Source organism: Toxoplasma gondii, chromosome Ib (assembly GCF_000006565.2).
Source record: "Toxoplasma gondii ME49 chromosome Ib, whole genome shotgun sequence".
Classification (NCBI taxonomy): domain Eukaryota; phylum Apicomplexa; class Conoidasida; order Eucoccidiorida; family Sarcocystidae; genus Toxoplasma; species Toxoplasma gondii.
In genome coordinates, this window is record NC_031468.1 from 1,507,194 (window position 1) to 1,533,021 (window position 25,828).

The 25,828-nt window shown below is 56.5% G+C and overlaps 1 protein-coding gene across 1 annotated transcript; it reads left to right on the plus strand.

Moving 5' to 3' along the window:
- Positions 1–799: 799 nt before the first annotated feature.
- Positions 800–25,709, plus strand: TGME49_209880 (glutamic acid-rcih protein, putative; the record flags this gene model as incomplete). The annotated part of the gene is made up of 11 exons (XM_018779486.1): positions 800–9,651; positions 10,592–12,397; positions 13,014–13,575; positions 14,017–14,777; positions 15,060–16,756; positions 20,890–21,714; positions 22,638–22,724; positions 23,079–23,173; positions 23,666–23,747; positions 24,370–24,421; positions 25,041–25,709. 11 exons carry the CDS (start codon positions 800–802, stop codon positions 25,135–25,137), a joined length of 14,916 nt encoding a protein of 4,971 aa, XP_018638419.1. The 3' UTR covers positions 25,138–25,709.
- Between the last annotated feature and the right edge of the window lie 119 nt (positions 25,710–25,828).

The window sequence follows — 25,828 nt, forward strand, 5'->3', positions numbered from 1 at the left end:
CGCGCGGTGTCTTGGTCCGCGCTGCTTCTTTACATGAAGGGTGAGGACGCTGTTTGAGAAGCGAAGAAATCTGTTTTTCGTTCTTGCCAAATGTGCAAGACAAATTGAGAGCTCGCGACTTTTGAAAGCCTCGAGGAATCCATACGCCGGATTCAGCGCGTCAAACTTTTCTGTCTCCTCTGCTTCCACCTTCCTTCCTAACTCAGCGCCGTTTTTTCCTTGCCAGGTATTCTGTGGTCTCGGTCTCGGCAGCAAGCTTGAAGCGCGCACTGGCTTGTCTTCCTTTCGCGCGATGAAAACCGTTTTCTCCTATTTTTTATTTTTTCCTGAAATCGTCTGTCGCGCGCAGTCTCTGTAGAGGGAAACTGGGGTCCTTTGCAGGCGGGAGGGAACAAAGGCTTGATTGTGTTGTCGGGCTCGTTGACATTTCACTTTGCTTTTCGAGACAGGAGGACGTCTCCTGCGACTCAGGTCGCAAACGAATGAAATTCCCCGCTCCTTTTCTTTTCAACGCGATGCAAGAAATCAAGAAACGGCGCACAAGGTCTTTTCTCACCTAGCCAACAAGCCCAGGGAGGGGCGCTAAAATGCGCTCTCTTCTTTCTTCCACTCTTCTTTCTTTCGCTTGCTCTCTGCCTTCCACACTCTTCCTCCGTTTTTCGCTTGCTCTCTTTCTTCTCTCTGCGTGCTTTCTTCGCCTTTTCCTAGCCGGTTTTTCTTTTTCTCCTTTGGCTGTTTTCTTTTCGTCCTCTTTCCCCTGTGTCTCCTCCGCTCATTTTCCTGCAGAGAGAGGAGGAAGATGGCGAGGGGGACGACGGCCTCTTCTCTGGACGCGACGCGGCTGGAGGAATCAGAGGAAGAGGCGCCTCCTGGCGACGCAGAAGGGGAAGAAGATGCGTCTCTTCTCCTGACTTCTTTCCAGCAAGCAGAGGGAGCCGCGGAGGACGGGAGAGCAGGCCTCTCGCAAGCCGAAAACACAAGAAATGTCCAGAAGAAGAACGCCTCGTCATCTTCCTCTTCTTCTTCCTCTGCGACTTCTTCGTCTCCTGAAGATGCTAAAAACGCGGCATCTGCCTCCAGTGCGGCATTCTCTTCTTCTTTGGGAGCGTCAAAAGTCCGAAATCTGCCGCTGGTGAGGAGGTCTGAGGTCGGCGGCGAGTCATCATGTTTCATATCTGTTTTTCTTTCCTCGCTGGATCTCCTATGTCCTTCCTCGACCTCTCTGGTGTCTCCCTTCGCGTATGCGTCTCTTGTGGCACCCTACCGCGCCTCCCCGGTTTCTGCTTGTTTTCTTCTCTCTCAAGTTGCCTCTCTCCCTCCTCCTGCTCTCTGTCTTTCCTCGCGGCCAGCCGCTCGTCCAGATCCCAGAGGCAAGTCTCCGTCGCTCCTGATCGCCGCCGTCCCCGCCTACCTCCTCGCCCTCCGTCAACTGCAACGTCTCCTCGCTCTGCCTCTTCTGGACTTCTCTTCTTCCTCTGGTTCGTCCGTCCAGGCGTCTCCGTCTGCTTATGCTTCTCCGGCGGTCTGTTCTCTGAACTGGAGACGCGCCTTTCGCCGCTTAGTTCTTCCAGACCGGGAGCGTGAGGCTTCTCTGGGAGAGATTGGCTGCTCCGATCTCCTTTCTCTGCCTCTCCGGCCTTGGCAGACAGAGTGGAGACGCGCGCGCTACGCAGCCTGTGTCTCAGCCTACGCTGTTTTTCGGGAGCTCGCTGCCGAGCGCGAGAGAGAGGCGCAGAGGATTTCCGAGAGAGGCAGGGAAGAAGGTCGAGAGAGAGAGCGAAGAACTTCAGGAGCTGAGGAGACAGACCGAGGCGACGCGTTTCTGGGTGCTCTCTACGACGCCGCACTGCATGCTCTCAGGGCGACGGACAGGCAAGCCGCAGAGGAGGGAGAAGCGGAACAGACCGACTCAGAAGAATGGGGAGAAGACCTGACCTCCATCCCGATCGAAGATGGCGTTGACTTCGATGGCGAGGAGACGGGCCTTCCTCGAGACCCGACTCGCAGAGACACGGAACTCACTTCCCTACTTACGCTTCTCGAGGAATTTCGAGAAACCGCACAGCGGCTCTCCATTGCCTTCTGCAAAGCCAAGCGAAAGAAAAAGACACACCCGACGGATCTGTCGTCTTCTCCTTCTTCTTCTTCCTCTTCTTCCTCTTCTTCCTCTCATTCTTCTTCCTCTTCTTCCTCTTCCTCTTCTTCCTCTTCTTCTTCACCTTTTGTATTGATTTCCTCTCCACGAGATTCTTCCTCTTCCTCGTCTGTTCCTTCTTCTGTTGTGCGTCGGAGCCCGGTGCTGTCAGTCTGCTCCTTTTCGCAGTCGCTGCTGTCCGCTGAGGATCTCCTTGTTTCTCTAGGGTGTCATGTAGGTCGGACGGGCGTCGGTTTTCTGGACTGCATAACTGCGCTGCGCAGGGCGTCTGCCTCGAGTGCGTCTGCTGGTCTCCACGAAGGCGCAGAGGAGCTGAGGAGCGGCACAGCGAGAGGCGGCGCGCGAGAGGCAAAGCCTCGCTCCGTTTTGCCGCCGCCTGTGCCCTTCGGATCTTTCGGCAGGAAGCAAAGGATCTCGGAGGGAAGCGGGTGGGTGAAACCGTCGCCTCAAAGTCTCGCCGTCGTCGACTGGCAACTTCACCTGCCTCGAGGAGCTCTCGCTCGCGCTCTCCTCGCTTGTCCACGCTGCTCCAAAAAGCAGTCAACAAACGCAGGCAGCGAACTCAAAGGACTCAAAGGCGCATGCAACGGGAACACCAGAGCGCCTGGCTGTGGAGATCCGCCGCCGACTTGCTGTCTCTTTGGGCCAGCAGGGGCGGCGCTGTGGCGGTCCTCGGCGCCACAGGGAGGTGACCCGGAAGGACGAGAGAGCGAGAGCAGAGAAAATGGAGAAGAACAAGGAGAAAAAGAACAAGGAGAAAAAGAACAAGGAGAAAAAGAACAAGGAGAGGATGAGGAAGAAAGGGGGGAACGAGCAGAAGGAAAGAGTGGAGACGGGGGTGTGTCTGTGCGTCTTGTGTTGCACTTGGATACGAACTCCTTGGATTGGACTGCCTCGGAGGCGAGAGTGGAGGAAGAGGAAGAAGAGACGATGCCTCTCCTGCATGAGTTGGTGGGCGACCTTCTCCAGAGGGCGGTATGGACGATGAAGAAGAGCGAAGTCTCTGTCTTTTTCGTTCCTTTTCCAGGTCTCTTGGGCCTCGAGTCGGCTGGTCAACAGGGCAACTCTGCAGCCGCGTCTCTCTCGTCCTTTGCGCTCTCCTCAAAACTCTGCCAAGTGCATGCGCCCGCCTGTGTCCCCCTCGTCTTTTCTCTCCGTCTCCTCGACTTCCAACCTCTCTTCCCCTCTCTCTCTTCTCTCTCTCCTTCGTTCTCGTCTTCTCGGAAGGAGGAGGGAGGGCGAGGCGACAGTGGGGAAGTGCAGCAGATTGCGGGGCTTGTGTTGGAGGCGTCGCGACGAAGTCGATCTCTTTTGCAGATCGCGGAGGAGTTCCAGAGTTTCTGCTCCATCATTTTCCACCTTCTTCTCGAGCGCGACCCACGGGCGCCGCGCCTCCTCCTGTCTCTGATTCTCTCTTCCCGCGGAGAGAGTTCGGAGACGCGGGTCCTCTCCGGGCTTCCTGCGGAGGACGAGAGAGAGAGCAGAGGTCCGCGCTCGGTGGTCCGAAGGATCTTCCCCACTCGAGCCGAAGAGCGCCTCGTCTTGTCTCTGTTCGGCAGTGAACTCGAGAAAACGAATCCTGAGAAAAACACACGAACGCATGCAGCGCCTTCCCCACCCGACTTCGTACAAACCCCACCGCCATCGCCGGCCTCGCAAAAGCGGTCTCGCTGGTGGCACCCTGGCGCTCTGCGCTCCGCTTCTCGGTCCCGACGGTTGCTGTCTCTCCTCTCGTCTTCTTCTGTCCCCAACGCTTCTCCTGCCTCTCCGGTTTTCTGTCGAGAAGACTCGCGCGAACTCGAGAAGGGCGCCTGCGCGCGGTTGGCTTCGAAGCAGTCAGTCGACGAAGGCTCTTCAGAGGTCGAGGCGCATGCAGGCGCTGAGGAGACACTGCAGGACGCCTCGTCGCACCTCCGAGGCCGCGCGCAGACGAAGAAATCGGCCGCGCCTTCGCCGCTTCTCCTTGGACATTTAGAAACTGAGACGAGTGCATGCGACGACAACTCTCTGCCTGCGACGCCCAGTCTCTGCGCCGCGTCTGCCTGCGAGAGTGAAGCGCGGAGGCAGCGCGAGAACAAGGCAAAGGCCGAGGGAGATCGAGAGTCCAAGAGAAGATTTGCCGGCCTTCGGACGACCATCAAGTCGCCCCTCTGGCGACGCCGAGCGGGACCCCTTCCCAGTTCTCCAGGCTCTCAAGGACCTCAAACGTCGGGAGAGAAGCGAGGAGAAGAAGAAGAACAAGTTGGAGCTGAAGAAGCGGCACGAGGAGGTACGCCGCGTAGAACAACCAAAGAAGATGTTTTCCGCGTCGAAGGCGACGTGGAGGAAGGGCAGTTCTTCTCTGTGCATCGTCGCGGCGTCCCCGAGTTCGAGGCCGGTTCCTCCGCGGGTCTGTGGGGAGGGGCGAGGTCTGCTCTGCCCTCGCTGGCCGACTTGGCCAGCCTGCAAAAACAGCTGTACGCACACCAGGAGCTCGAGGTTCAGGGCATCAGTGGCCGCAGAGAAACAGACAAAGAGGACGCAGAAAAACTCGCACGGAGTATCGCCAGTGTGTTCGAGAAAGGCGTCGTGATTCAGGGGGTGTACTTCCAGGTCATTGAATCTGAAGAGGTGTGGAGGCATCTGCACCGAGAGCGCCAGGTGGCGCGCGCGGCGCTCTTTCGCTTTCAACAGTTTCCCTGTCCGCCTCTCTTTCTTCTTCTCGAAATGTCTGCCCGGCGTCTCTTCGCCTCACCCGTCTCGGAGGTCGCGCTTCTGCCCTGTCTCCGTCGCAGCGGCGTCTCTTCTTCCTCAACATATGTGGAATGTGAAGCGGCCCTCATGCCCCACCCGCTGAGTCGCATGGGCGCTCCAAATCCTCGTCCTCGCAGATCCTGCAGCGAGTTCCCGGCAAAAGAAGAACAAGAAAGAGAAGGAGAAGGAGGAGAAGGAGACGGCGACGAGGAAGACGTCTCTCTTCGTTTGCGTGTCTCTGGGGGCTGGAGTTTCTCGAAGGACCGACTCGGCGTACCGAGTTTGCCGTCGCTTTTCCCCTTGGTTTCTTCATGCATTCCTTCCTTCTCCGTGGCAGACACACTCAAATCTTCTTCTCCGCGACGCTCTCTCTCGCGACGCCCGTTCTCCCGCGACGCGTCCGCTCCGCTGAAGGCAGAGGCGCCGCCGTTCCTCGTTGTGGACCCCGAGGCAGACAGCGAGCGACAGGTCGCGCATGCGCGGAAAGTCGCCGTGGAGGCATCCAAGGAAGAACGGCAAGGCCTGCTGCTCGCGTTCGCTTCCGAAGAGCTGCGGCCGGCCGTCGTCCAGTGGACTGTGGCAGGCGCGGTGGACTCGGAGGACAGAGAGGGGGGAGGAGGGGGCAGACGAGAGAAGAAAGAGAAGGAAATGTCTCTTTTCCTCTCGAAGGAAGAGGAGACAGCGGCTCTGCAGGCCGCGTCGCAGGCTTTGGGCCTCTCTGGAAATTGCCTCGTGCTCTCGCCCCTGACAGAGTCTTCTTCTCTCGAAACATGCCGCCAAGCTGCTTCTTGGCTTCCGAGTTTCGCGCTCGCCGCTGCGGCGACAGACGCCTTCGCCTCCTCTGGGAGGACTCGACACCGTGGACAAGTGCTCATGCATGCAGAAGAGAGCGCGGGTGTCGCGAGGAGGGCCGCGAGAAGTTCAGCCGGAAATCTGTGGAACGTCGCAGGGCAACTGTGTCGAGTGTGGGTCCTTTCCGCCAAGCGCGCAGCGGCCTCGGAGAGGAGAGAGGAGACTGCAGAACGCGAGGGGAAGCAAGGGAAAGACGTCTCGCCGGCAGACTCAAGTCCAGAGAACAGCAGGTCTCCGCTTTTTGGATTGCTGCTTCTTCCTCTTCGTCTGGCTTCTTCGTGGAACGTGAGGCCGAGTGCCTTCGACTTTGACGCGCTGCCTCTCGCGGCTGCTGAGGAGACGCGCAGAGGTGGAAGAAGAGAAGACCGCTTTCCTTGGGTCGCGCCTTCCTCGACTCGCTGTGAGGCTGCATCCTCAGAAGTCCGGGAGTTCGAAGGAGAACGGAACTCTGCGAAGAGGGAGGGGACGCAGCCTCTGGGCGGCGCAGGCGGGGCCTCCGAAGCCTCTCTCGGGGCGAGACCTTCTTTCTGTCTCGTCGGAAATGCCAGCTGTCTCCGCGGAGATACGTCGCGATCCGTCAGGAAAGTGGGGTCTTTCCTCCTGAGTGAGGTGTCAGGACACCTGGGCCATCCCCAGGGCCTGCGTGCGATTCTCCACGCCAAGTTTCTCCCTGTGGGCCTTGCAGAGTGGCTTCTCCTCGCCGATCTCTTTCTCGCTTTTCCAGAGAATCGGTCGCAAAGCGTTCCAGAGCAAGGCCGAGAGAAGCGTTTGCGCGAGCAGAGGCGAAAAGGCAGGCAGAGTAGCGGACCAGGACGCGCCGGAGACGCAGCAGAGACACGGAGAAGTCCAGGAGAAGACGGTGCTGAAGGAGATAAAGAAACCGAGGACAAGGAGCAGGAGGGAGGAGAAGGAGAGGAAGACGAAAGAGAGAAGGAAGAGAACGAGAAAGAGGAGTTTCGATGCTTTGTTAGGAGGAGAGAAGGTCGCGCTCGGGAGATGTTTGCCTTGATTGCTGCAGATCTTCTCGGATCCGCGGTGAAGCGGGCACTTCGTCATTTGTCTCCGAGTTTTTCTGCGTTTTCTGCCCTTGTCGGTGCAGCAACAGGCTGGCTGTTCTCCGGGCACAGGGACGCAGCTGCATCTTCTTCCGCTGTCCAGGCTGGGGTGTCTCTATCTCTCGCCTTCCAGTTCCTTCGAGTGACGGCTCTGTTTCCTTCTCTTCGAGGACGGTTCTCTCCTCTCCTTCCTCTCGCCGCCTCTCAATCGTCTCCTGTGTTTCTGCGTCGTTCCCTCGCCTATCACCTTGGCTTGTCCATCCCCGCCTTCACAGATCCCCCAACATCTTCGTCTCTCTCTTCTCTCTCTTCTTCCCTTGCTTCTTCTGGGTACGGCGCGGCGCGAAAGAGGAGAATCTGGAGTCACCTGGAGGGACGCGGGGGCGAGAACGTCCAGTGGCGGTGCGCGCGTCTCTCGCAGATCCTTCGGGGGGGAGACTGGTCGGAGACACAGAAGGCCAGCGAGAACAAGAGGGGCCTGGAGACGCCGCAGGAGACAGTGTGGGGTGTCGCTGGGGAGACGCCCCTCGGAGCAGAGGTCCCGGCACCGAAAGAACAGCGCGTCTGGGTGCGAATGCGTCTGAAATCCGTATTGGAGGCGGAAGATGTCGCATGTCTGTCTTTGTCTCTCGGTCAGCTTCCTCTGGACACTCTCTCGTCTTCTTCTGAGGCGCAGGACTGGCCTGGGCGCGAAGGGATTGGTGGTGGAAGCAGAGATGACGCAGCGAAAGAGCGACAGAAGAGGCCTTCGCACAAGTTTCAAGTGCCTTCTCTCCTCTCTCTCCTGCAGCACGACGTAGCGTTGGCTGCTTCCTGTACTGAGCTGGCTGTTCCTTCTTCCTCGACGTTCGCTGCCTTCCTTGCGAGGCATCCTCCCTCTTCGCGGGTGTGTTTGCGAGCTTCCCGAGTCTCTCGAGAGACGCGGAAAAGACAAAAAAGTTTGGTGGAAGCTCGAGATCACTCGAGTGAACGTCGCGAAGACGTCCGAGAGGCTTCAGAGGATTCGGAGAGCATACAGATCCCGATCCTCAGAAGAGCCGCCGCGGACGCTCTGCCTCGTCGTCTGCGGGCAGCCGCCGTTAGCCAGGTGCTGCTACGGTCTCTGTTGGGAGAGGAGAGAAGACAGGGAGGAGCCGCGGAAGTAAACGAGCAGACCGAGTGGAAAGGAGAGAAGAAAAGTGGAAGTTCTACGCGCGTCGTCAAGCTCGGCGCCACACCTGGGGGACTGGCCGACCTCGCAGATCGACACCTCCTCCACTTCCTCTTGCATGCAGTCGTTGAATTTGATTGCTGGCGTGGATTCACGTTCGAAAAAGAGGGGGGAAACTCTTTAGAAGACTCTTGTCCTTCTTCGTCTTCTTCATCCTCTTCTGAGAAGAGCGACGCGCCTTTGCGGGGAACGGAGAAGAGGCGACAGGAGCTGGTATTTGTTTCCTTGGTTGCGAGTGTGGAGAATCTCCAGGTGTCTGTACACCACAGTTTGGAGCTGCAGATTGTCTTGCTTCTCGTCCAGGGTCTGAATCGTCTGCAACGAGGCTTCCTCGCGTCGTCGCGGCTGCGTCTGATGAAGGCGGCGGATTTGTTCGAGAGTTTGTGGGGTCCTGTCTCTTGGGAGGGTCTTCTCTCGGATTCTGCGAGTCTCCCCGTCTCCTCAGACGCGAAGATGCCGGCGAGAAAAGAAACGCAGACGCGTTTTTCGAGTGCACATCCGCTGATGCTCTTCCCCGTCTGGCTGTTGCTGCTTCTATCCTACTGCGGCGCTGTCTCCTCGACAGTCTCGTCCTCTGTCGCGTCGATGGAGTCTCCGAGTCAGGAAGAGAAGAGCAAGAGCGGGGGGGGGATCTCTTCTCCGTCCTTTTTGCTCTCGCTACCTCGGGGGGTTCCTCAAGGCGACTTTTTGACTGCATGTGTTGCGGTGTACGCGGACCTTCTGCGGCTCCTGCGTCTTCGCTGTCCAGCCTTTCCTTTGCCGGCGGGGCCTCCCCACCTGCTTCCTTCTTCTCTTCTCTTCTCGCCGCATCTGACCATCGATCGCCGGTGTCTCGTGTCTCCTCCGTTTCCTTCTGCGCCAGAGAGACTGCGTCCGGTGACGAACATTTTCTCGGATGAAAACGCAGCAGAGCGAAATCCACTCGAGTCTCTCTCCGGCCTCTCTGCTGCTCCCCACGCGTCTCAGATGCCTCAGGGTGTGCCCTCAGAGGCCTTTCGGTTCTTCGGGTGTACGTACACCCCAAAGTTCCCGCGCAAGGAGCATTGTCGGATGCCAGTTGAGGCGGTTCTTTCGGCGCAGCAGATCGCGGCGATTCTCTGTTTCAACTTGCGCCGCTGTCAGCCGCACCTCTCGCGTTGGTTAGCCTCCGTCTCTCTCTTTTCTCCGCGAGGGGACTTTGCAGTCTCCTCCGCAACGGAGGTGGGTTGCAGCTTCCTAGCGGCTCTCCTGGCTTCACCCGCGCCGCCGCCTTCGCCCTCTCTGTTCGAATCCTCCCGCGCTGTCTCTCCTCGCAAAACCCAGTCTGTCTGCATGCGCCGGTCAACTCCGAGGTGTCTGCTCCCCGCCGTCTTCTTGACTGCGAGTGCGCCGGATTCGGAGGCCGCTTCGCTCTTCTCTGGGGGGTCAGAGGACGCGCGGACGCGCAGAGACAGCGCGGTCTCTCAGCTTCGCGACCTCCGGTTTCTGGACGATAACGAAGGACACTTGGAGAGATGGTGGCGAACGCAGAAGCGCCCGAGAGTCTTCGCATGCGGCAGCAACGAGCGAGGCGCTCTGGGCGTCGGAAGGCCCGCCTTCTTCCCCTTTGACCCTGTCCTCGGGGAGAAAGAAAACGAGGAGCAAGTCCGTCGCGGCACAGACGTCTGGTGAGGACGCCAGGGAAGGCCAGGCGCGAGCGCGTTGGCGCGCGAAAACTGCATGCGATCCGGTGAAAACGTGGCGAAGGGTTCCACATGCAGACAGTCGAGTTTCCTGCTAAAAACTTCAGATGCAGACCGCTGCATCTTCGCCAGTTGCGCAAACCTGCATGCATTTCGAGGCGTCTGCCAACGCGTCGTCGGAAGGCATGTGAAACGCGCTTGAGCAGCCTCGCCCAGTGTGGCTTCAGTCCTCATCTGTCAGGCCGCCCTCTGTGTTGGTGGCGAACGCCTCATTATGAATCGCCTTAAGTTGAGGTTTTCAGGTCTTGTGCAAACGAATTGGCGCTGTCGCGCGCTCTTGGTGTCGGAAGGGTGCTAAACGACGTGTAGGAAAAGAAATCAAAGTTGAGAGGTGTGAAACGAACGCAGATGTACTGGGGAAGAGTCTGTGAAGCGGGTGTCGCGCAGAGAAAAAGTTGCATTCTTCTGCACAACAGCCAAGTCGAGGAACGTCGCATGTTTCTGCTCTGGATTCTTCTTATGTTCTTGGCTTCGCGGCCGTGGGAGAGTCCAGAAGACTCTGCGGAATCGCCGGATGCGTGGAGAGCCGCGATTTCCGGTGTATGTACACCTCAGGAGCTTCCCCTTTTCTTCCCGAAAGAGAACGGACTGCACGGTTGGCGCCTTTTGGCGTGAGGCTGTCTCTTCTCTCGTTCGCCTGCTACGAACTGCGTGTTTCTTCTTCATCCCCCCGTTCTTCCTGTTCGCCTTCTCTTTTTTCCTCCAGTTTTCCCCGTCGTCGCTCTGTCTGGTGTCATCTCTTCTTTTCCTTTCCTCCATGCCTCTCCTCTTTTCGCTTTCTCCCCACCGGTCTGCTCCCCACTGTTTTCTTTCTTGCCTTCCTTCACTTTCTTCTATCCTCTCGCCGCTTGTCTTTTCTCTTCAGGTGGACTCCACAGCCTCAGCGAATCTGCGCGCTGCCTCCGGACGTCACCAGTGTGGCAGGAGGCGCGGCGCACTGTGTCGCCCTCACGTCCTCTGGGTGTCTGTACACCTGGGGGGCGAACGAAGCGGGTCAGTGTGGAGTTTCTTCGCCTTCTCAAAAGACCCGCAGGTCGCGGCGTCACTCTTCAGATGTTCGCGGGCAATGCCTGGCTGCGAGCGCCGCCTTCTCCTGGATTTCTTTTTCCGACATTTCTCTTCCGCTCAAGACTCCAGAGGAAGAAGCGGAGGGAGTTGAAGGAATCGAAGAAGGGGAGTTGGACGCCTTCCTGAGTTTGCCAGTGCGTCTGGATGTCTTCGAAGAAAGCGAGACTGAGTGTCTGCCTTCCGAAAAGTTCAGAGATGTCGTTTCAGCATCCACCTTGAGTTTGTCGAAACCTTTCTCTCCCAAAGTCACCTTCTCCCTCGTCGCGTGTGGCGCAGATTTCAGCGCCGCGGCGAGCGCCGCCGGGTGTCTGTACACCTGGGGCTCGAACACCTGCGGCGTCTTGGGGCTTGGAGACACGCGCCCGCGGGCCGTCCCTTCGCTCGTCTCGCCGGAGATGTTCCGCTCCGTTGCTGCACTGCATGCGTCTCCAGAAGGCGCGCATGCACCCCCAAGCGCTCCCAGAGTGACGGCGCTTGCCTGCGGGAACAGCCACATGGGCGTCCTCCTCGAAGGGGGCGCTCTGTACATGTGGGGAAGCAACTGGTACACCGAGTGTGGGTACTGCTCCCTCCTGGAAGAGAAAGCTGTGCGGGCAGAAGGCGTCGGAGGAGAGGACGAAGGCGAAGAAGACGACAAGGAAGGCCGAGAAGAAGGTTCGGGAGAAGATCTTCTCTACCCCCGAGAAATTTGTGTCTTCGAACTTGCCCCTTTGAGACGCGACCATCACCATGTCTACGAAGCCGTCATGCATTGGATGTTCATCAACTCGAATGAGGAGAACCAAACAGGCTGGTCTGCCGCCGCTTCTTCGGTGTGTTCTGCGTCTCCAGCCGGGGGGTCTGGACTGGAAGAGGCGTCCTCGTGGGTGCAGGCCGGCGCTCGCGTTGCGCGGACTCGGTTGGGAGTGAAGATGAATGTCTGCCAGACGAAGAAGAGTTTCTCCGTTGTCCTGACTCCCGCGCTTCTTCCAGACTTGTTGAGGTCCGTCGTCGCGTACACGAAAGACGCTGCGTCGGCGCAGAAGCTGCTGAACTACCGCCTGCGCTTCTCGCTTCTCTCTTGCGGCAGTGTACATACACTGGCCCTCGGGGACACGAAAGCGTCGGCAGAGGTCGCGGGAGGCGGAGAAAGGGACAGGCGGTCGCTGCAGCAGGGGCGGCAGGTCGAAGAGACTCTGTGCGAAGCGGGAGCGGAGAGAGACGAGCACGAGGGCCATGGGGAGTCGCAGAGGCACAGCGACGCAGGAGAGACGCTCGAGAAAAAGCGACAAAAGACGCGGGAGGAAACCGTCCACACAGGCTTTCTTTACTCGTGGGGTCGAGACTCTGGCAACTGTCTCGGCCTCGGGCGACCCCCTGGTGCTTCCTCGAACGCGTATCCCTCTCGGATTCCTACGCTCTTCTTCAGAGTCGAAAGGAGAGAAGAGCGAGGAGTGGAAAGACAGGGAGAAGAGAACGGAGAGCGACAGGAAGCGCAAGGACACTGCGAGCCTCTTGCCTTCAGGCGAATCGCGGCAGGCGGCACAGCGAGTGGCGCCATCGACGACAAGCACCGCCTCTGGCTGTGGGGAGACGTCAGTGGCATTTGTCCAGACTTTTTTCCGTACGCGCAAAGGAGAGAACGGCGAAAGAGAAGAGAAGGAACGAGCAAACCAGGAGGTGCAAAGCACGGAAAGAAAAAGGGAGAGAATCAGAAGAAAAGAGAGAGAACGAGAAGGTCAAAACAAGAAGGAAAGGGTGGGATCCGTTTTTTAGACTCAGAGTTGTTGACTCGTCCCAGAGGGGATTCAACACACCTCGACAGCTGAACTTCCAGGGTCTGGTGTCTCGCCTTCTCTCTCTCTCGCAGCGAAAGGAGAGATAGTCAGTTGATCGCAAGTCCAGAAGAGTCTTTCGTCGGCAGTCATGCGTCTGATTGTTCCTCCAGTTTATGTCGTTTCAAGATAAAGGACGCAGAGCTAGAGATTGAGTTGCACATTGATGTCAACACACTGGTAGATTTAAAGAGGGATCGATACATGGATAGCTGTGTGGACAGGTAGACTAAGATACATCTGTAGCTTTACAGATAGACAGAGCAACAGATACTGCCGATAGGGAGGTCAATCTATCGCTACGTAGATGGAGTAAAAGAGAGCTTTAGATGCGCAGGTCGATCTATAGATCCAGATCAGTGTCTCCATATTCTGCGTGAGTCCGCCTTTCTGTGTTGTTTGCAGGCCGCCGCACCGCCCGGAGTGTCTGTCGCCGTCGTTGTTCGAGGTGGATTCTCGTCTCTTGAGTCGTTCGCGACAAGAGAGCGTCTTTGACGTTTCTCTGTGTTCGAGCGAAAAGGCGCCCTTGGAAGTCGCCCTGTTGCACTTCCCAGTAGAGGGAACGCGCCTTCTTCTGGCGCCGCTCGCGGGGGGCCTCGTGGCCCTCGGGGACGGCTGTGGGGTGCAGGGCCTGCACCAGGCTGTCTCCGCGGCGCGAAGTGTCTCCGCGCTGCGCCAGCACCTCGCAGTCGACGAGTGGGAGGAACATTGCAGGCGACTGAAGGCGGGGAAGCGGCCCGAGAGAGAAGAGAGACAAGAAGAGGAACGAACCGGGAAGGGCAAGGGACGCGAAAAACGCGAACAAGGAGAGCGAGAAGAGAAGGCGAGGGACGAGGAGCGCCTTGAGGCCTTGCGGGTGCCGGGCGCCGCGACAGTCACGCCGCGGTTTTGGGTCGACAAAAGTCGCATGGAGCGACTTCGCGGAATCCATCACCTCGTGCTACCAGCAGGAGGGCGCGTAGACCAGGTGAGATCCAGCAGAAAGACGAAGATCAGAGAGAAAACGAGAGCGAGAAAAAAAGGTCGGTTTCGAGGAGGAAGAGAACGAGGACAGAAAGATGATAGGTAGATGGGAGAACAGGGGAGAAAGAAGCATTCACATGGGAGAGAAGGAAAGGCCCAAAGAGGGTGGGGAGGAAGCAAGAGAAGGAGAGAAGAGTAGATGGAAGAAGAAAGCGACATATCGGGAGAAAAGGAGATAAAAGGGTGTGAAGAGCGGAAGAGACGGAGAGATAGGTTCGAGTGAGGGGAAAGGAACAGAAAGTAGAACAGAAAGTAAAAAGGGGAGTAAGAGCGATGAAGGAGAAGTGAAAATGGTGCACGAGAAAGTCGAATGTGTTCACAGGATGGTAAGGCAGTGTTTGGAGAAGGTTTTCATGTCCAGTTTGCTCCTGTCTTGGTAATGCAGGTCGCAGGAGGCACCGACTTCATTGTCATCTTGAGTTCGCCGTCGCAGCCTGGCTACTCGCTTTCTTCTTCCCTCTGTCTGCCGCTTCTTCTCTCTCCTCCCAGAGCCCTCCAGAGCAGTGGCGAAGTCGCATCTCGATCCGGATCGACCTCGCCGAGTGTGGCGGCGCCGCTCGCGTACGGCTCCAACGTTGGCCTCCAGTCTCCGCGGGCGCTGCCTGTCCGCGTGGAAAGGACTACGGCCGCGGACGCCGCGTCGGGTGCCCCCTCCACCTCTTCCTTCGGACCTGTTGCCTCCACGGCTCTGTCTGCCTTCATCAGCAAACTACGCGTTTCACCTGTCGCCTCCCCACTCGCGCGCGACGACTCAGACGTCAAGCCCGCGTCTCCGGGCCTGTCTCTTCCAGGCCTCTTCGGCGGCTTCTCTCTCTCGACACTCGTTGTCCCTCGGCCTGCGGTCCCCGCCTCGGCGCCAGAGGCGAGAGAGAAGCGAGAGACGAAAGCCGCGGAAGAGAGAGAGACAGAAACAGCGAGAGACACACACACGGGGACAGAAGCAGAGAGGACGACACTGTCTCGTCGTTGCTCTGTAGAGTCGAAGGCGCTCATCTTCAGCGGAGAGAAGCGAGGAAGCGAGAGAGAAGTACCCCCGGGCGGCCCGGAAGGCGCCGGAGGCGTGGAGCCAAAGGAGACAGGAGGAACGCATGCAAGCGTCTCGCCGCGAAACGACAGAATGGTGGCTCTTCTGGAAGGTCTAGACAAGTGAGGACGGAGGGAAGAGAGAAGAGAAAATTCCTGAAGAGATCAGAGAAAGCAGGACAAGAAACATCTGCGAGGAAAATGACGTTAACGCCACATTGTAATTTTGAAGGTGTTTGAGGGAAATGTCTCTTTCGACAGTTTTTCTCTCTGAAGGTATTGATCTCTCCGTTACTTCGTGCTTCTCTCTTCTTTCAGTCCCAGCGTCGCGTAGCTCCCCGCCTCAGGTGCCTCTTCCCTGTTTCCACGAACGCTTCTGTTTTTTCGTCTCCATTTTTGCTGCAGGGGCTCTGGGCGGCTTTTCACTCTGGTCAACAAGGTGCTGCAGCTGCCATTTTCGATTCCAGAGGAGCGTCTCGATTTCCATGAGTCTCAGCAAGCTAGCGACCTGCAGGTCTCTCGATCCGTCTCTTCTCCGCGTTGCGCTTCCTCCTCTTCGCCTTTCGCTTCCTCTTCTTCGCCTTTCGCGTCCTCGATGCAATGTCGACCGTCAGGAGTCACTGGCGCCGCACTGTTCGCTTCGGAGACAGGAGCGCATGCAGCCGCGGGTCAGCGGGCGTCTCTTCTCCCTAAGACGCTCCGGCCGGCGAGTTGGACCACTCTGGAGTCCACGGCTTTCTCTTCTGTCTCGTCGACAGCTTCAGCCTCCAGAGCAGAAAGCGCAGCCGAAGGAGCGGCCTCCGGGTCGTGGGCAGGTGTGAACTCAAGACCAGAACCGAGGACTCCGAGCATGAATTCGAGACACTCTTCGCTCTCTCACATCTCCTGGGAACTCGCTCCCGAAGGCGCCAGTCGAAAGAGCTCGATAGAAAGTGACAATAGAGGTGCACAAGTGTTCGACAGCAGAGATGAGGGTTTCTCGTTTTCGGATGTCTCTGCAGGTCGCTCTTCGTCGAGTGTCTCTGCAGGATTCGCTTCGCGATTTTCCGAGGGCAGGCGCGACCAGGCTGTCTCTTTCGTTTCGACTGCGTTTCCTCCTGCGAAACAGACAGAGCGGAGGGAAGAAGAGTGGAGAAAGGAGGAGGAAGGAGGGCAGGGACGGCGGAGGCAGTTGTGGGTGGCCCAGGAACCTCTGAGGTCTGCATGGGTGAGGCCTGCCTCGTTTTCCTCGTCTCTCGTGCCCCAGAAGAACGCCGGACGCGTTTCAGGCACCTCTTCTTTCTCAACGAACGTTTCTGCACAGCTGGCTGGCCACAGAGGCTTCGCGTTCGAACCTGCAGAGTCAACAAGCCCTGCGGCAGGGACGCCTGCGCCGGCGGCCAGTTTCGTCTTCTCTTCTTCTCGTCCGCCGTCTGCCTCATCCCTGGTGGGCTGCGGCGAAGCGAAGAGAAACCAGTCCGAGGTTTCCTCTCAGGAGACACTCTGGAGAAACGCTGGCGTCGAGCCTGGTCTGGCCTTCAGAGAGTCGTGCCTCGTCCAAGTCCACCCCGCCGAAGTGTACAGACACCTCGAGCCGAGTCGGCAGGGCGACAGCCAGCGGGCGCCCGCGAGCACCGCAAAAACGAGTTCCGAGTTTCTGGAACCTTGGAGACGCGTTGTACACACAGCAGGCTCCTTCGCGTCGGTCCACTCGCAGGAGCGACGCGGCATCTCAGATCCGTTTGTGGCTGCTTCGGGTGTACGTACACTCAGTGGAGTGGATGCCGCGCGTGCACTTCCGCGCGTGGCGATGCCTGAAGGCGGTTTTGCTGGAGACGCGTCTCTGCATGCAGGGACGCTTCGCGGAGAGAGTCCAGCACTGCAGCTGCAGGCAGGAGGTTTTTCCGGATGGTACGCAGGAGGTTTCCCCGAGTTGCATGCAGGGCCCCGAGTGTGGCCGAGCTTCTCTGGAGGCGCAGAGTCCGCTCTCAGAGGCGTCAGTGAACCTACGCCGCATCTGGCGTACTTCACCGTCTCTGACGCCTGTGGAACAAACGCGGCATGGGCAGGGAGAACGGGAGAGGGGCAGTTCGCGCATGCAGAGATCCCGAATTTCCGCGCGAGTCAGTGTGCGTGGCGCCCGGTCACGCAGACACAAACTGTGGGCAGCCACCCCCCGGGCTTTCCAGTGTCTGGACAGCCGTGAGAAGAGCATGGGAGAGACAGGGGCGGCGGAGTCGCGGGAGAAATCTGCCTTGGCCGGTGACGGTTACCGTTGGAGTGCCGCAGTTTCTCTCCTTCCGAAACGCGTACGCAGATGAAAATGCGGCGACAGAGAGAAACAAAGAAGAAGGAGAGAGAAAGACGGAGGAGGGAGAATGAAGAGGGTGGAGGGAGAGACGTGACGCATGCAGTTTTAGAGCGGCACCGTTCCATGTGAATGGCCTGCTTTTTCAGATTTTTCGCGGGACGGTACTCACCTTTCGTGTGTGTCTTTGACAAACGGATCAGAGAGCAGAGAAAGCAGAAGAGAGGGGAGAGGAACAGACGAGTCCCAGTCTGAGAGAGACACTGTGTGACAGACATTTCGGATTTTGTGTCTTCAGTCTGGGGGTGTCAGGCGAAGAACGTGACTGAGAGTATTTTCGTCTCGGGTCTCAGGTGTCTGTGCAGCCTGGCGCGAGGCGCGGGGACCCAGGCGCTTTCTCTTTTTAGTGAATCAACAGGCCGCAACGCATTTGGTCCCCAGAAGAGTCGCAACTCAGATGCTCTGTCTGTTGTCCAGAAAAGCCGCCTTTTGTCGGTGTTAGATTTCAGCGAGTCCTACTGGCATTCCTGTTCTTGTTTACTTTTTTGGCAGCGGTTGTGGCCACTTAAACGCTTGGTACTCGTCAGTTCTGAGGAAGAATGCATGCTCCGCGTTGGACGGGGCGCTTAGATCCTTGAATGTCTTTCTTGGATCCAGGTTCGACACTCAACAGAAGGTTTTGAAAACGTTTTCTCGAAAATCACCCCTATACAGCCCCCAGAGCGAGCAAACGCAGCACCTCCAATGTCAGACTGATTCGTACGGTCCCGCGTCGATGCATTCGTTTCACCCTTGCGAGCGTACTACTCCGGCGACCCTGAAGAGACTTTCAGTTGCAGTTTTAAGATCAAAAAGTTGATTCTGTTCAACTACAAGGAACTTCGTTTCTCAAGACTCTGACAGCCTACGCGGTTTAACCTAGAGTTATTAAAACAGTTATTTAGATGATTACTACCATTCTCCCGAAATAACGTGAATTGTGTTTCGGGGTTCAGAGATTTCCGAGTGAGGTGTTTCTCTGACTTGAAGAAAACTGAAGAGTGGACAGAAGAAATCGCCCCGACAGACACTCTCCATTTCAAACTGAGGAGGCCTTTGCTCGCAGCTCGAACCCTCACACTCCGCAGCGCGCTTCTCGCGCGCGGCTCTTCGACTATGTTTACCGTGGGGAATGTTACCATTGTATTTTATTGAGTTCTCTGGTTTCAGCATTTCTCTCAAAAAGGAAACTCGTCGGTTTTTCTTCAGCAATGTGTTGCGACTTTCAGCTGCAGGTAGAAGCGTTTGGAAGAGTTGACCGGCGCCGAAGCACACTGCTCTTTCACAGTCCACGCTCACAGCTCCTTTCCTCCATGTGTCGACGAACAATCTGACGGAGCAGCCGACTCTGTTTTTTTCTCGAGTTTCAGTGCTCTCTTCTGTGCAGAAGACGTTTAAAGCATCTGGAGGCCTGCTTCGCTCATATGCTGACGCTCTGCGAAACTTGTGCAATTCTTTTGAGCGTGTGCCTTCTGGAATACTCAGTGTGGCTGAATGGCGAAACCTCTTTAGTTTTTCAAGTAATTGTTGGCTTCTGAAGGGTTTAAACAAGCGACTCTGGAGGAAGCACCAGAGTTGCTCCGTAGGAAAGAAACGCGTGGAGCAACTCGAAGTGTAGTTCAAGTGGAGACGGGTGCCCATTGGCTGGAATCGTTGTCACCCTCCGTATCTGGGTCTTCTCTCGGTTCTTCGAGCCCCCTTTCCCGAGCTTCCTAAGCTTCTTACCGTTGTTCGTGCGTCATTCGTCTTGAAGCGACGAGGCATGCTTTTACATGACACTTTCTTTTTGCTGCGTGAGGGGTCCAGGAAAAAATTCTGCGAGGCTGTCGAGTCTAGCGGCGAGAGCTGACGAGACATCAGACCGCGTGAACAGAGCAGAAACCGTTGCCGGTTCTTCAGTCTCTCTCGCAGAAGGTAAGAGGGTAAGGAATTGAAGCAGAAGCAGAGCCCAACACACAGCCTGTCCTGAGGAAACAAAGGTCGCCGAGGGAAGCTGAAACGCTTTGCGCCATGTCTTTCAGTTCGTAGAGCTCTCGCGAAACCAGAGGAGAGAAACGGGGTTGACGGCGCTGGCCCGCAACAAACGTGCCGGATTCCGACAGAACTCGAGAACTCTCGATTTCCTCGACACTCTGACTCCTCTGCTGTCTCCCAGATGGCGAGAGGGGAAGGAACGACCTGAAAGACAAGAACTCTGCTCTTCTTCTGATTCTCTGTCGTGGAGAGAGACAAGAAGAGACTTGAACGTTGAAAGCAACGGACTCGCCCGCCGTTTTCCTCAAAGAGTCAACGTCCCCCTCACCTAGTCTTCCACTCGAGTTCTTCTTCCTCCTCACCGTCCCTCCCGGTGCTCGGCCTGAGGTGTATGTAAACCCCCGAGATGTCAACAGAGGCGCTTCGATCTTCCTACACAAAAAAAGGCCTCCTTTCTTGTTTTGAGCTGCGTGAGATCGCACGGGAGTTGTGTTGTAGAGTCTCTGTCGCGAGCTGGAGTTCCCGCTTTCGTGTCCCGTCTCTTCCGCGGGCTTTCGCAGTTGCAGCTCCTCTTTGTCGTCCAACTGAGTCCGCAAAAGAAAAGCCTGGCCCGGCCACTCTCCCCAACGCCTCTCTCGGTGTACACAGACGCGCTCGCTCTGTGCATGTGCGAGGTCGAACACCGCCGCGTTCCTGGTTTCCAGCGGTTCTTTTCTCTTCCGTGAAGCTCTCGAGTCTGTGGTTCACACCTCAAAACACAAAAGACTGAAGTGGATGCGGGGGAACTTCACAACAGAAAAAGTTCTTTCCGGTCTTCGTCATGAACTCTGCCGGCGCGCGTCTACCCTCCGCTGCCTCCGCTGCCTCCGGCTGCCTCAGCTGTTCCCGACAAGACATACGATTCCCCCGACTTTTCTCCGTCTTCGCGAGTTTCTTTTGATGACACATCTCCCTTTCTCAGATCTTCTGCGGAAGCTGCAAACGAAAAACCTCGTCACGCGCTCCAAACAGAAGTTTGGGCGTTCGGAGGACTGCACCCCTGACGTAGGCGGGCAGAAAAGTTGTGCGAGTCGGTTTTTCGTCTCTCGTGTGTGCCGGCGTTGCTGTTTTTCTGAAGGACACCCTCGTTCTTCTTCCTCGAAACGTCAGAGAGCTTTGTTTTCCAACGAGCGGATTCTGCGTTTCTCTGGAGGCGCAATTCTGCTTGTCTAAGGCGTGGACTGCTCGGATCGAGCGCAAGAAAAATCGGCAAATCCCTCACGCTCGGAGAGTCTCTTCTCGCGCTGGAACCGCTCGACAGAAGACGCCCAACCTTTCTTGTTCCGAGGAGACGACGCAGGAGATCCGAGAGGGAAAACTCCACGAGAAAGAGTGTGGCGAAGAGAAACTCCGGAGAGAAAGACAGGGGCGGCCATATCGCCTCGCGAACTACAAGAAAGGAAGCGAAAAGTCTAAAACGCAAAATGCCCCTGCCTTCCAAGCGCGGTTTCAGGTCAAAAACATTCTGGAGATCCCAGACGGCTCTCTGCCCTCCGGTGGACGTACACCCCGCCGGCGCGACTTAGGTCACTGTGTCGCGCCCTCTGCATCTTCGTCCGTTTCGCCTACGCCGTTCAAGTGGGGGCCTTTCTGTCTGGCTGCGCGGCTCCCTTCTCGACTCTGAAGTAACCTATATTGGATCGTCCGTTTTTTTTTCCTCTTCTCTCTTGTCTGTCTTTCCTGTTCCCCCAATCGGCTTCCACTCTGTTCCTCTCAGTCTCCTCTCTCATCTCTTTCCTCTCTCTCATCTCTCCTCTCTTTCGTCTCTCTCCGCTCTCATTCCGACAAAGACAAAGCGTATTCGGTGTGTCTCTGTGTACACCATGGCTGCAAGTCGCAGACTTCTGGGGGGGCGGAGTCTGGTTGCCTCCTCTTCCTCTCTCGCTTCTTTCGCAGCGTCTTCCGACGGTCCCGTTCCCAGTAGGCGACCTGCCTCCTACCTGAGTGCCGCGTTTTCTGGAGAGAACGTGTCTCCCTCGATGCTCGACAAGAAGCGGCGCATGCAGTCTGTTCAGTCCTTTGCGTCTCGTGCTTCTCTCCGGCCTCCGTCGTCTTCGAAGGCTGGTTTGGGAGAACGAGAGACCAGACGGAGAGACGCAGCAGAGGGAGAAGAAGAGACGCATGTCGGTCTAGCTGCTTCTTTGAGGAGAGACGCAGACCGCAGGGGAGACAAAAAAACACGCGAGAGAGAGGGCAGAGGCGGCGACCCGACGGAGGCGCGGAAGTCGCTGCAGAAGGGAAGCAAACAGAACCTTCAGGTCGTTCCTCTGCGAGAGAGACTCGCCAAGGACCGGACTGGCGGCGCCGTGGAGACACGCAGGCGCGGCTCTGTCTCCGCGCCGGCGGCTGCGCCCGAGGAGACAGGAGGAGACAGCAGCCATTCGCTGTCGAGAGAAGAGCGAGGAGACAGGGGAGACGGCGGCCAGCCCACGGCAGGCAGAGAGAAAGTCAGGGAGGAGCCAAGAAACAGGGGAGGACGCTGGCGACAGCGGAGCTCGGGAAGCGGTCGTGAAGAGGTGACGACGGAGGCAGGACAGAGAGAAGGAAGAAGCGCGCGAGAGAGAAGAAGACGCGAGGGGGAAGACGCCCACTCGGACCGAGAGAGGACAGAGAGACTGTCTCCTCGGCGTTCGGACACACGGGGAGAAGAAGGCGATGCCGAAGAAGAGGAAAGAGTCACTCGCCGAAGACGCACGGTCATTCGCGAGGCGACAAAGACCGGTAAGTTGAAAATGCGGGAGTCAGACAGGCCCCGCGCCCAAAAGATCTTTCGGGGAGAACCTGCTTTTTTGAAAAAATCTCGAAACAGCAGTGAAGGAACTCGGGGTCCGACCTGCCGACCTTCCAGCTCTACCCTGGGATTCAGACGCAGCGAATGTCGATTTTCCAGAGAAGAGGAGAAAGCCAGTCTTGCCTCAGAGTTAGGGACGCTCACGTCCTTCCTGCCGGCGTTGCATTTAAGATAACGTAGCGTTTGTGCATCTTCACTACATTGGAAAGTCCGGAAGAAGGCGCGCGCGTCGACCGCTTCGCCGACGGTACTATGTCTGTCCAGCTGCTGTTCAGACCGAGTTCTTCCGCCAGACAGTTCAGCAAGCGTGTACCCTTTCTCAGAAGCATCATCGCACAGTTCTCCGTGAACATGGAAAACTGCATGTAGTAAAAACAAATCTATATTTATCTCTTTGCAAGAAATGCATGCAAGTCAGGTAGACACATATCTGTGTGTCTGTCTCGGTGAAATTAGAATATGGTCGTCTAGAGGTCGGAAGAACCGGAATAGACGTCGATGTCAAGCATTGAAGTCTCCAGACTCAGGTCTCCGTCGAGCCAGTGAAGGGACGGCCGCATGTACAGAAGTGGAGTCTGCAAACCTGCTGCGCTCGACTTGTGTACAGACAGCTGGTACACAGGACGAGAAAGACCGGTCGGGGGTTGTCGAAAACTGCACCTGGACACAGGGAGCGAGAAGAAGATCCGTTTTATCCTCGCATTCCTGTTTTTTGAAGATCTGCAGAGAACCTCTCGCGCATCTGTTGTTTCGTTGAGTCACTTGGGGACTCTCAGTCTGTAGACGAGAAATCACCGTTGCCCAGTTTTGATCTCAGTGCTTCTGCTTGAAAACCGTGTCTGTCTTCTTTCAGCCAAAGAAGGTTTTCTTCTCTCCAGAGACTCCTTGATTTCCAAAGTCACAGACAGCGGCTATGAGGTCTCGCCTGGCACAACATGCAGTGAGTTTCCGGGACTCTGCGCCGTGTTCAGTCCTTTTTTCGTCTTTTTTCGTCTTTCGCGACTCGCTGGACTCCATCTTCTCCAGTCCTCTGTCTCTCTCCTCTCAGTCTTCTATTCGTCCACCTCTTCCCTTTCTAAGGTGCTCTTCTTTTCTCTCTATCGCAGTTCCTTTTTCTCTATATCTGGCTCGATCTCTGTGTCCATATCTCTCGGTCTCTGTTTCCATCTTTCTGTCGCTATCGATATCAGTCATCATCTCCATCGACCTCTGTTTCCATTATGTCTCTTCTCTCTGTGTGTGTGTCTCTGGTGTCCCCTTCTGTTGGATTTTTTTCTTGTTGATTTTTTTTCAGCTCCTCTGACTGTCGAAAAGGAGTTTATGGGCGGCGTCATCAGCCTCAGCGCGGGGGCCTCGTTTGGTCCTGTGAATACTCAAGAGGGTTTGACGGTTCGTCTTCGAAGGAAAAATTTCTGTTTGTGTGTGTCGCTTCTTCTCGAACCTTCTGTTCTCACCGTGTCTCAGTTTCCCTCTCCCTTCCCTTCGGTGTCTCTGTTCTGTTTCTTCTTTTTCAGCTCTCCTCTCTCCCAGTTCCTGGCTTTCTTCCGTGGCTGTCTCTTCTTGCCTAGCCCGTGCTTCTCCGTTTTTCTGCTCTCTGTCTCAGTCTGATTTCCCTTTCTCCCTCCTTCGTTCGGTGGCTTTTATGGTGCTTCGCAGGAGACCGCGACCCGAGTGAATGTCTTGGCATTTCTATAGCTTGTCCACAAGTGTCGGTTTTCCAGACAAATGTTTTCTCTCTGTGTCGAGAGTGAAACCGGAAACAAACGGTTGAGTTGGAGCGTGTACCTCTAACGCATCTAACCGGCTATCGGAGGTGCACCGTGAACGTCCCTTCCTCTCCAAGACGATCCTGTTTTCTACGGTGCAACTTTTGTTTCTCAGCGGCTGTTCGTCTTGGCTTGCGAAGACGGAAGCCTCCAGTTTGAATCGGGGTTGAAAGGCTCATGCGCCCGAGTCTCTCAGTGTAAGTACACCGCAGCCATGCCAAGGAACGGAGGAAAAGAGAAGGCAAGAAGAACGGACGGCGAAAAAGACAGATTTCGCTCTTTACCAAACGCTCGCAGGTGGTGCGCGATGCCTGTAGAAAACCAAGTAGCAACTTGGATGCGCAGGGGAAAGAACGAATCCTTGTACGGATCTTGTCCCTGCTTGACTCTTCAGTTTAAGTTAAGGACTCTCCTTGTTCACAGTTTGGACATTTCCGCGCAGCAACGCATCTGATACCAGATGAATGTAGTTACAAACTTTGATTTCGCTTCGCCTACCTGCCTCCTCTTCTCTGTCGGCACAGACATTGTGGGAGCACCTGGTCCAGCCGCGCTTCCCGAGCTCTGCTGTGAAGAAACGCCTGGGAGCAGCAAACGCGAGAGGGTGGAAGACAAGGCTTCCTTCGCAGTCGTGTGCGTTCGCTGTCCGCCTTCTCCGGAGCAGATCTGTGTTCTCTTTACTTCTTTTTGACAACTTCGTCTCTTCATCGCTGTCCGCCTGCTTCCGTCCGTTCCTTTCCATTTTCTCCTTTTTCCCCCTTGCCCCTGCGCCTTTGTTTTTTCCATCTTCTTCAATGTCTCTCTCATGAATGTTTTCAGACACCGAACTTCTTGTCGCGCCTTTCAGTGCCTATGCTCTGACGAATCGCAGGTACGTAAGAACCGTGTCTCTCTACAGAGAAGAAAGCCGGTGGTCAACACAAGTAAGAAACTCTGTCTGAAGAGTGAAGAGCCGTTCACAGTGACTCGTGCCGGCTCCATGCGTCTTTGAAAGGGGAAGCGGGATGGCAGGGGTCGGAACCTTTTTTCTCTCGCTTTCGACTTTGTGCAATCAAGGGAAGCCCGGGGGTACCTGAGGTTTCTTTCCGCCTCGAAAACGCGAGAGAAAAGCGCAGCGAAAGTGTGGGGGAAAGTCGAGAGAAGAAGAGCAGGGGGCGTCGACTTCTTTGTTTCCTCGTTCAGAAAACGCGTTTCAGTCGACTGAGTGTATAGCCAGAATACATTTGTCGCAAGTTTGGTCAAACAGTCTGTTGGCCTGAAAAAAGATCAGTCAACACAGCACGCGGGTCCTGATATTTTGAGATTGTCGAAACGAGAATGATGTTCAGAAACCCCTTCCCCTAGCAGCGTTTCAGCGACACGGGAGGCGATGGACTTCGAGGATGGACACTCTGAGAGATGTTCGCGTGGTTCGCCGTTTGTCTCTCGTCTTCGTTTCGGGGACGCACGACTCACACTTGGACTTGGGTTTCACGGGTCTGTCTGTGCAGTAAAACCAAGCCGGCGCGGCTCCTGTTGATGTCCAACGGCGTCGAAGAGGCAGAATTCCAGCCTTCTCACTTGTTGACAGAAGTCAGTCCAGAGTGACTTTCAGCGGAGTTCTGAAGAAAAAGATGTCTTCCGGCTATTCCGCGTTCGGTGGCTTGTTTCTGACACATGGCACCTTTGTCTGTTCAATAGACACTTTAAAAAGGCACCCCTGCTGCTGCCTTGAAACCCATGAGTAGCTCTGGAACGGAACGGAGACACGAACATCTCAAGCGTCTGCGCGCCTTCGTTGTCGAAACGCTTCTTCAACCCTGAGATTCAGACATACTCGATAGTGTGGGAACACGCATAAAGTGTAGACAGGTATTCGCTTTCCGTTGACACGGGAGTGTACCGCTGCATGTAGACCTTTGGGGGTCCATGCGCTTCGCTCTGCTCCGGTTTGCTTTTGTCCAAGTTGCGGGGCGGAGAGTTTCTAACGTCGCGGTGGGCCTACGGGCGTGTGTGGCGGTGCTTGCATGGGCAGAGTGGATTTTTGTGCGCAATAAAGCGTGGACCAAGCGACTTCCTGCAAAGGCGCAGCGCCGTTGGTTGAGGAAGTGGCGCTGCCTTTCGTCGCCTTTGTCCTCGTGGCTCAACGTTGAGCAGCCAGAATGCCGACAGCCGCAGAGGCACACGTGTCAGTGGGAACACAAAATTTCCAGCGCAGGAAACGCTGCGGGCTTTCTGCTGCGTTCTGCCTCCGCGTAGTTTCAAGGGATCGAAGGGGGAGTCCTAATACTTTTCTGTA